This window comes from Helianthus annuus, chromosome 3, assembly GCF_002127325.2.
Source record: "Helianthus annuus cultivar XRQ/B chromosome 3, HanXRQr2.0-SUNRISE, whole genome shotgun sequence".
Taxonomy (NCBI): Eukaryota; Viridiplantae; Streptophyta; class Magnoliopsida; order Asterales; family Asteraceae; genus Helianthus; species Helianthus annuus.
This window is the reverse complement of record NC_035435.2, coordinates 170,341,916-170,352,806: the sequence shown is the minus strand read 5'-3', so window position 1 is coordinate 170,352,806 and position 10,891 is coordinate 170,341,916. Positions and strand designations below refer to the sequence as shown.

The 10,891-nt window shown below is 40.6% G+C and overlaps 1 protein-coding gene across 1 annotated transcript; it reads left to right on the top strand.

The window, feature by feature from the left end:
- Positions 1-9,054: 9,054 nt before the first annotated feature.
- On the top strand, positions 9,055-9,835 carry LOC110928329. The gene is made up of 4 exons (XM_022171390.2): positions 9,055-9,072; positions 9,149-9,232; positions 9,336-9,524; positions 9,635-9,835. Exons 2-4 carry the CDS (start codon positions 9,152-9,154, stop codon positions 9,797-9,799), a joined length of 435 nt encoding a protein of 144 aa, XP_022027082.1. The 5' UTR covers positions 9,055-9,072; positions 9,149-9,151; the 3' UTR covers positions 9,800-9,835.
- Positions 9,836-10,891: the final 1,056 nt, after the last annotated feature.

Sequence of the window (10,891 nt, the reverse complement as noted above, 5' to 3'; positions counted from 1 at the left end):
AAGCGAGATAATGCCTGTGACTTCTCCACCTTTGTTGCCTTTAACGATGAGGGGTTGACCAGAACGGCGAGGTATACGAACTGCTTTCTCTTGACAGAGAATCTCAGCGCGGTGTTTGGATAACCAATCCATACCAATGACGACGTCGAAGCTTCCAAGTTTGACAGGGAAAAGATCGATACTAAACGTGTGGCCAGACAATTCTAGGGTGCAGTCGTGGATCATGTGCGTGGCCTCGATGTTCTTACCATTAGCTATCTCGACGATATGCTTAGAACTTAATAATGCAGGCGAGCGCTTAAGTTTCTTACTAATGCGAAGGGATACATAACTGGCATCGGCACCGGAATCAAATAACACAGAAACATAACGATCATCAAGTAGGAACTTACCCGCCACGACGTTGGGATCGTTCCTTGCTTCTCCAGCTCCAATCACGAAAGCTCTTCCCCTTGCATTCCCAGCATTGTTGTTTTGCTCATTGTTCCCAGCTCCCTGATTGTTGTTGCGATTCTGATTCAGTTCGGGGCAATCCTTTCGCATGTGCCCTGTTGCCCCACATTTAAAACATGCCCGGTTGTTTCCCTGCTGCTGTTGCTGTTGAGGTTGTTGCTGATTCTGCCTTGCCGGGAACTGACTTCTACAATCCTTTGCTTCGTGCCCCATCTTGTGGCATCGCTGACACTGACCCTTGTTGCATGCCCCATTGTGGTGCCTGTTACACTTGTTGCACTTAGGGTAGTTTCCCCGGTAGCCACCCTGTTGCTGAGTGCCTTTGTTGTTGTCAGTTTTCCTTTGCTGAGCTGGGGCTTGAGTAGGGTTAGCATCCTTGCCCTGATTTCCATCCCACTTTCGTTTGCCATCACTAGAACTTCCTTCCGCAGCACTGATCCTTTTGGGCAACCTGCCCTCTTCCACAGCCTGATCAGTGAGTTTGTGAGTAAGTCGAACGATCGGCTGAATAGTAGTGTGGTTGGCTGAAGTTACATGGCTTCGAATTTCTGGAGCCAGACCCTTGATGTACAGTTCGATCCTTCGATACATAGGTCGAGACATGTTTGGACAGAGAGCAGCATAGTCGTTGGACAGCTTGGTGTAGGTCTCAATCTCTGACCCAACCATCTTGAGTTCATAGTATTCATTTTCCAGCTTGTGGATGTCATCCCTGTGACAGTACTCTTCCTTGATCATATCCTTGAAATCTTCCCATGCAGTAGCGTTTGCCGTCTCTAAACCAAGCATTTGAATTTGCGCCTTCCACCATGAAAGTGCGCTTCCCTCAAGGGTACCAGTAGCAAATTTCACCCAATTAGCAGGGGAACACTCGCAGACAGCGAAAACAGCTTCGACCTTCTCGATCCAGTGTAGGAGACCTATGGCACCCTCAGTGCCACTGAACGGAAGAGGCTTGCAATCCATGAAGGTCTTGAAGGTACAGACACGTGGTTGCACAGGTGCAGGCTGACCTGTTGTGAGGAGTGAAGCGAAATAGGTTTAGAGGTGAAAAGGCGGTGTGGCGGTAGGATCTAAACATCCTAAAACAACGAGTTTACCTATAGGGTGAGCTGCGAAAGCTGCAGCCACAGTGTTGAGCAGGTTAGTAAACTGAGCCTGGGTCATGTTGACGTTTCCTCGTCCGCGTCCACTCATTGTCTTTATAACCAGAAAACATAGTATGAGTGCGTGATAGCGAGAATAAGATAGAAGAGAGAAGATGTATCTATCTAATCAGGCAAACTAGTACGTATAGCAAAACGGAAAGCATAAGACAATTAAGCAAGTAACTATGGGTCCGAGCCATGAGGTCAGATAAGTCGAGCCTTGTACTTGGAGTGTAGTGTCGTCACGAGTCACGGGTTATAGTCTGGTTTTTCTCAAAAAGATTTTTCCCCTTTTTAAAACCAAGTTCACTATAACCAATGGCTCTGATACCAATCTGTCACAACCCCCAAAATCCACCTGCGGATAACACCCGCTTCGAGGGCGTGACTGACCAGGATCCAGCCACCAATTATACTGAATAATTAAATTGATAACAAAAGCAATACTTACTAACCATAAGATTAGCAAATATCAAGTTCAGAGTTTGAAGTTTTAAGTTCAGAGTAAATGTAGTGGAAGCATAATTAATAGTTTTAAACAATGTTCATAAAGTAAGCATATTAAATGCCCAACACACGGGCAGACGACCACTACACATCCCAAGCAGCTGCTCCAGTCACTGGTCACCTGCAAAGCATGCAGTAAGGGGTCAACAATAATGCTGAGTGAGTTCACTAGTTGTCCAGTTTTAATTACCAAAAACTCGTTTCACCAGTTAATTTATCCGTTTATACATGCCATGGGGAGCTACCCCAAAAGTTAGCGACTAAACTGTTTTTCCAATACCGAACACTAGGTAACCGTTTGCGTTTCCGCAGGATGCCCCGATGTCAATGTTCTATCATCATTGACGGATGCCTGAGTACATTAGTTCACGACCGATCCCATACCATGGCACGGTGTGAGGCTGGTAAGACCTAAATAGCGCTATCAACTAATAACCCGTTCGCCTGGCACCGGCGACTAATCGGTATTATGTAGTAGGGACTTGAGTGATAGAGTTGCGTTTAGTGCCGTTGATTGCATTCCGTATAAACAGTAATTAACTAAAAAGGTTTCCCAATACAAGGGAAGATTAAGTAAGTTTGTTCCCAATAACTAGGGAAGGAATGTAGACGGTATCCCCTTAACAAGGGGATAGGGTTGTTTTAGTCTCGTGTCCCAAACCACCGGGACGCATGCTTTTAAGTTGTGAACTCACCTTGGGTTGCTCGGTATGATACGTTACTTGGTTAAGCTCGTTGGTTACCACGTCCTAGCATGGTTACCAAGTATGGGTCAAGTCGGGTACAAGTAAACACGTATACATACAGTAACATGTAGACATACAAACAGTTAACAGGCAGAAATACAAACAGTAACGTATATGCATACAGTAGCAGATCAAAATGAAGTCCAGTCAATAGGAGGCCCAACAGTTGAAGCCCAAGACAAACAGTTAAGGCCCAATAACATAAAACAGCCCAGTCGAAACTAAGGTGGTTGCGACTCGCAACCGAGGTTGCGACTCGCAACTGCGGTCTCGGTCCGTCACGTTTTGGTTACGACTCGTAACCGGAGATTGCGACTTAGCAGGTGTGGTTGCGACTCGCAACTAGGTTTGATGCGTGCTGATTGCGACTCGCAACTGGGAGGTTTCGGCTGGTCATGCGTGGTTTCGAGTAGCAACCAATGGTTGCGACTCGCAACCGTGATAACGTGCATGGCAATCCCTTCTAGAACCTGTCATTTTGTACGAACCAATAGAAATGCATTTTCATGAAAATTATGTACCATTCCCACTAAAACATGTTTGTTTGTCTGATCATTAGCCAAAACAGATCAAATATACACATTTCAAAAATATTTCAAAGGCATTCAAACTGTTCTTCATGTTCATCATCATCATTCAACAGAACATTCAAGCAATAATCTGGAAATCATTCAAACAAAGACATACTATTAAAAACCCAAAACCGTGCACTTAAAACCTCATAATCAAGCCCTTGACATGATCATTCAAGCTATTAGCACATATCCGAAACATACATTTATAATGACCACAATCCATCTACACTTCCTAACAAACTGAGATGCACACAAACCAGAATCACAATAATTTGCAAAACAACAAGCATCTAACATTATCCGAATATCAAAACCATTTAACACAAAACCGGATTATTTTTCATTAAGACATATAATCATTTCGAGAATCACTTTTATCATCAAACAAGTCTTTTATAGCAATAACCTCAACAATCAAACATTAACAAGCATAGAACCATAAATATCAACAACCATGAGCATATAAACACTAACCGGTTACTCGGGGTTGAGAGAAAAGGGGTGTTCGGGTGGTCTCTTGGTTCGGCCGATCCTCCTTGTTGATAGCTCACTTGATCCGAGAGATATGAAGGAATGGGGAGATGGTTTTGGTTGCTAGAAATTTAGAGTTTTAGGGTTTAGTGAAGAAGATGAGAGGAGTGTGTGAGAAGAGAGTGTGTAAAATGATTAAGGGAGGTGGGGTTGGGTTTATATAATGTACCGAGTTGGGCTAGGGGTTTCCGGGTTGGGTTTCTCGGCTACAAGGCCTTAACCGGCCCAAGTGCTTCACTGCTCACTCGAGACCGTGGTCTCGAGTCGGGTCTCGGGTTTGGTTCACATATATATAACACTTATATATATATATACATACACATAAGTAAATCGGCACATAACACATAATAACAATTAGTTTTTCATACATTTTTACTGTTAGTCGGTTACGTACACGTTTGTTACATCGAAAGGTTATCCGGAAAGATCCGAGGTGTCACATTATCCCCAAGTTTTAGGAACTTTCGTCCCGAAAGTTAAGGCAGCCACTGTCAAGCTAGTGTGAGTGAAAGCGTTTCAACGGGGTGTCACATTTTACAACCCAATTCTGATTTGTGGCATTGTCTATTCTTTTGGAAGCACTCTTTGAAGATTCTCCTTTTTCATAAGTTGAATTCTCAAAGCCTGTGAACTTCCGGGTTGACAGTTCAGTCTTCTCAACAACTTTTTCTTTCATTTTTCTTGAGACTTCTTGTTTTGGTCGAAATGTCTTTGGACAATCTTTCGCAACATGACCCACAGCTTTACACTGAAAACAAGATCTCTTTTCAACCTTCTTCGGGTCTTCTTTCTTCTTCATGCCCTCTTGCTTCTTAGCAAGGAATTCTTGATTTGTCTGATTTCTGAATGATTTCTCTTTTTCAGCTTCTGTTGTTTTTCCTGCAACAAACATTGTTTTTGGTTTATAAACTTTTTCATTTTTATAGTTTTTCTGTGTAACAAAACCAAGACCTTTCCTTTTGTAATTACGATCATGGTTTGATTTCTTTTGGAAACTATAACCACAATTGTAACCCATTTTCTTGTTGATTCTCTGTTGATCTCTTGAAGTGTATTGTTTAGGTTTTCCATTAAGATTGAAATCTTTTATTTCAGAAATATTAATTTCTGTTAGTTTGAAAACCTTGTGAATCATTTCAAGTCTGACACTTCTTATTGGAAAACTCTCATCAGAATATAATTTGTCAGAACCTTTCAAAGTATATGCCACTTTGACTGATTCATCATTCAAATTAGATTTTGAAAGTAAAAATTCTTTATCATAAACCCGTTTGTCCTTTTTGACTGTTGGCTGTGACGCACTGGACCCAGACTTTGACTCGGGTTTAGACTTCGGTTTTGATTCCTCATTGTCATCTGTGTCTAACACCTGATCGACCATACTTTTTATCAACTTTGACTCATGATCAGTGTCTGATGACGTATATGTGACATCAATACTTTCTGGTAAGTTATCCGACGACCCAGACTCCCATTTCAAATTGATCGCTTTATTGACTCTTTCTGAATTTGGATTTCGAGGTGAATATCCATTTTCAACCGGGGGCGGACATCTATTGTAGGATACACTCGGTTTCTTACCAGAAGTCTTCAATTTTTCTTCATCTTTTGTCACAGATTTTTCTTCTTCAAATATCTTCACTTCTTCAAATGTCTTCAAATCTTTCACCACTGGATAAATCCTGTCAACAACAAAAGTAGAACATGAATAACTGTCTAATAATTTCTTAACTTTCTCAGTTTCTATCTTTTGTGTTGCCAATTCAAGCTCGAGATCTGCACATTTCTTTATGTTATAATTTGCCGTATCAAGCTGTCTCAGATAAGCTATCTTCAAAGTATTTATAGCTTCAGCTTGTTCACCATCAGAATCTGTATACTTGTTGATTTCTCTGTTCATTGTGTCATACGATTCTTTCAACTTGTGAATATTGTCCAACAGCTCACTGTTCTGCTTAATCAGCGAATCACAGTTCATGCATTTTTCTTGGACCATGACAGGTTCAGCATCCACTTTAATCTCGAATTCAGGAACCTCCTTGACTGTCCTGCTTGAATTTAAAAATTGAGCTCTTCTTAATTTCTTAGCTTTTGCTTCTTCCTTCAATCTCTCTTCCTCTTCAGCCTCCTCTATGAGCTTTCTTCGTCTCTCTTCAACAGCTTCCATGACTTTTCTGCATCTTTCTGCACATTTCAAATCATAAGCATTAGCAAAGAAAGCATGAGAAGTGTTTTTAGATATCTCTTTGGCCATAAGATTTTGATCTGGACAAAAATCATCCCAGGTAAAACCTTCAGCCATTTTTTCATCATCTTGTTCAGCTAGACACACTTTGCTATCTTTTGGAAGATACTTTTCCCAGGTAAAATTATCATATTTTCCCTGACTAACAACACATGCCTTTTTATCCACCACATCTCTCCCATGAGCCGTTTGTGCCTGATGCTGCTGTGCTGGTTGAGTGATTTGATGATAGATGGCCTTCTTGTGATAATCATTGTTTCCGAAAGGATTCTGGGCACCGGTAGCTTCACGGTTTTTGCATTCCCTCTTGAAATGCCCCTTCTCCCTGCAACGAAAACATGTAACTTTAGATTTATCAAAACCTAAAGCTGAAACGTTTGCATCACGAAAATCATCACGGCCAGTAATTTGTTTGAACTTTTCAGCGCGTCTCATCACACTCGCCATACACCATTTTATATCCATCAATTCCATTTCTTCAGCATCAATTTGATCGTAATCCTCTTTTGTGAGCATTGGATTTCCGATCTTTCCTACAACAAAACAACTATAAGACTCTAAAATCATCCCTAACAAAGACATTTGATTTTTTGCAATATCTTCAGTGTAGTCTTGATCATTTTCAAGGCTTAACACAATGTTACACTGAAGTTTTCTACCATTCTTTGTTACAGATATATTAGGATCAAAAGATGAAAATCTTGTGCTGTTGCTTGATCCCTGAGATGTCTTCTTTTCAGGAGAATCTTTAACGCTGTAAGCAGTTTCAATCTTAGGAGAGAACTTTGTTGAATCAGTAGCACTATGCTTGTAATACAGACTGATATCCTGCTCTCCATCGTAGTTCTTCATCCTAGCGATCTTTCTCTGCTCCATCTCTTGAGCTTCCAAATGCTTGATAAAATCTCCCAAAGTCATAGCTCTGTAATCTATTCTGTTAGATCTTAGCATCATCAGAAATGTTCCCCATGTTTCGTGTGGAAGCGCATCTGCAAGTTTTTCAATTAACTCATCAGTATCTTTCTTAATACCTAACTTTGTCATATTTCTCACCAAGTTACAATATCTATCAATAATCTGCTTGGTGTTTTCAGATTTTAAACCACGAAACAAATCGAATTCTTTCTTCATGAGAGATTTTTTATTCTTAAGCATATCATCACTCCCAATAAACTTTGCTTCCAACTCTGTCCAAATTGAATATGCAGTTCCATCGTGTTGAAGCAGAATCAAGATATCCTCTTTTATAGCTTGCTGAAGCAGACTCACCATGAGTTTCTCATCCCGATATTTCTTTTTGTCTGTTGCACTCATTTCTCTAAGTGTTAATGGAGTACCATTCACAACATCATCCTTTGTGGGTTTAACATATTGTTCCTCGGTGTGTTCCCACGCATCAAGATGATAGGCTTCTACCCAATTTCCGAATCTTTCCGACCACACGTTGTAATCATCAATATCCATGAGTTTCGGTGGTTTCCGAGACGTTCCGGTTTCATTTTCAATCAAAGCATTCTGAGTAATCGAGACCGGGGTAGCAAAAGCGTTATAAAATTCCGTATCCATTGTTCACAAATTGTTCACAAATGCACAACAGCAATTTGAATGAGCGGTCCACAAAGGTTAGTTCGAGCGATTCACAAAGGTTAGTTCGAGCGGTCCAACAGCAATCTGAATGAGCGGTCCATACATTATATGTTCGAGCGGTTCAGACAAGGTCCGTTCGAGCGGTTCAACCTTTTGATTTTGGAGCGATCCAAGCACGATGTCTGTTCGAGCGGTCCAAAATTCGTTCGTACGAGCGTTCTAAAGGATGAGCGGTCCAAGTTATGTCACTAAAAGCGGTTCAAAAGTGTACTGATGAGCGGTCCATAACCAAAATTTTGAGCGATCCAGAAGTCAAAATTGATATTTGGAGCGGTCCAGATAAACAATTTGGAGCGATCCAGATGCTGACATCACCTTTTGAGCGAACCTGAATGAACAAAACACCTAAAATCTTGGTTTCTACTTCGATTTTAGATCTGAAAACTTCAAGGATTTGTTAATTCATGATTCCGAGTGCACTGTGTGATTTTGAGCCGTTTTTACCGTGAAAAATTTTGAAAAAGTGAAGAAAGTGTAGAAAATCAGAAGAATAGCAGCTAAAATGGCAAGAACTCCTCCTCCTGAGCTCTGATACCACTTGTAGGATCGTTCGTCGACCTGTTTGAGTCGTTCAGAGAAGTTTGCGTCCGAATTAAGAGGCGGAAACTAATAATTCGGTGCTATTGAAGCTGTATTCACTCTAATATTGCTGTTGTATTGATATTCAACTCGATTACAAGGTTTGACAGCACTTCGGCAGCACTTCGTGGCTCAACCGGAAGAATACACCGTTAACTATGTGTTGGATCGCTCAACTATATATAGATATGTCTGGGTCGCTTATATGACAGCCATATAAGCGATCCTGAACTTGCCAAATAAGCGATCCATCAATCATGTCCTATAAGCGATCCACACTACTACTTGACATATAAGCGATCCTAGGCTAAGTACATATAAGCGATCCCTATACAAACAAGCTATTCTAGGATTCCGTGCCATTTCCTATCTGATCAGCTTCAAGACTTGATGGAAGACGTAGTCAGCAGACGTAGGTGCACTAACATTATTTAAGAGCAAGGGAGGTTACAATGATCTTGAGAGTGCAAGGGCATTCCATCCCCCGGATATGCCCTATGATAACTGGTTGAGAACCATCGAAGGTTTCCGGGAAGAAAAATATATTAAAAGAAGCAAGGCCAACACACTAGTACGCGAGAAACAACAATTCTCATACCGTGGGGGGGACATCTTCATACGGTAGCACCGCCTATAAAAATGTAATGTTTTATGTATGTGTGCGTGTGTGTAAGCTTTTGTTTATTTAATGTCTAATCTAAGTTTAATGTTAAACAGGATATGGATTGGGTACCTACGTATGCTAAAACCCACACGGACAATCAAGGGAATTGGGTTGATCCGGTTGCTGAACAAAATTACGTAAGTATTTCTTTTAAGTATTATTTTCTATAACAAATATATATATATATATATATATATATATATATACACATATATATTTAATCATCTTCGTAAAATACAGCGGAACATACAACACGCCACAAGTGAATGGAGCGGTGAGGGTCCGCCAATTGCCCCGTATCAGGAAGCGTTGGGTGAGCGGCGAGGATGGTACCGCGGGATGGGGCCTAAAACTTCTTCCAACACGTCCTCGCACTCGTCATCTAACATGTCGTCTTTGCAATCTCGGACGCAAGAACCCTTTTCCGAGGTAAACTACGCAATTTATAAAATGACAAACGAACGCATGTTTCCTTGTTAAATATATGTTGGTAGCGTTAATTAATATGCTAATATACGTTTTGCTATCTATTATTGTAGGATTTTGTTAACAGCTTGTTCCAAACCCCGTCATTTTTGAACCAACTTAACAACTATCTTGCTTCACAAGGAAAAGGAAAAGGAAAGTCAAAAGACTACGATTCTGACAACTTATTCGATAATGAATCCGACGATGAACCCAACGATAACGATGACGATGAGTGACTTGTTTTTAATGTATGATTTGGATTTAATTAAATGTTGTAGGATATAATGTACGACTTAAACGTAGTTTTTAATTATATTACCTTTAGTATCCGTTGATTATGTTCATGGCGTGTGCTTGCGTTGTTTGAAAATAGGCAGGTTTTGTTTTTTCGGCCGTAAAACTGGCTAGGCAGCTGTATATACAGCTGCTGTATTAAAAAACAAAAACAGACTTTTAGCGGCGACACGTGTCGCCGCTATTGCCTTTCAATCTTTACCGACGAAGGTTAATACCGGCGACACCTTTAGCGAAGACAACTGTCGCCGCTAAAACTGGCTGGTCAATATCGGCGACAATAATTAATACCGGCGACAACCGGTCAATACCGGCCCAGCAATACCGGCGATGCTTTACCGGCGACATGTCGCCGCTAATGGTCAATAGCGGCGACAAAAGTGGTCAATACCGGCGACACCCGTCGCCGCTAAAGGTGCCCTGTTCTTGTAGTGAAAGTATGTAAAAGGTATATGAACTTTTATTGCAATATATAAGTTTATTCTTAGTAATTTCCAAATATGTTAAATAAACATCCTCCACTTTGATCCTCTTTTCGATCTTCTTTCTCTATAACTTACGGTGCCGACAACTGGAATCCAAATGGCGCAGTGGCTTCCACTAGGAATCCTGCTGAAAGTAGCTAGGTATTTTTATATGTATATATTCCACGAAATGCGGAGAAAGTAGGAGATTTGGTTATTAGGGTTACAAGATATTAGATATATATATGTAGCAGATGCAAGCACAGAGATTCATGGTAAAAAAATATACGAGGAGAACTTGCTAAACGACACTTGCTTAAAGGCGTAACAAGAGACGATGGAGCCCTTCATGTTCGTATTCTTAACAGGCGATCTTTGGAATAACTTTTTGTTTTAGTTTGTTATCGAAAAAGACAGCGATAGTACTTGTCGTATCTGTCATGCATTAGTAAGGATGTTTAAGAAACAAAGATACTGAATCTGTGAGTGCATGTATAATGGACTATAGATATATTTCTACGTAATGTGTAGTTTTATAAATTTAATTGAATTTATCTATCGACACGAAGA

Bases quoted from the DNA above. Each gene is read 5' to 3' on its own strand.
- LOC110928329 (XM_022171390.2), top strand. From the start codon at position 9,152: ATGGATTGGGTACCTACGTATGCTAAAACCCACACGGACAATCAAGGG. The intron at 9,233-9,335 runs GTAAGTATTTCT...CGTAAAATACAG, and splicing joins CGGTTGCTGAACAAAATTAC to CGGAACATACAACACGCCAC. The intron at 9,525-9,634 runs GTAAACTACGCA...CTATTATTGTAG, and splicing joins CGCAAGAACCCTTTTCCGAG to GATTTTGTTAACAGCTTGTT.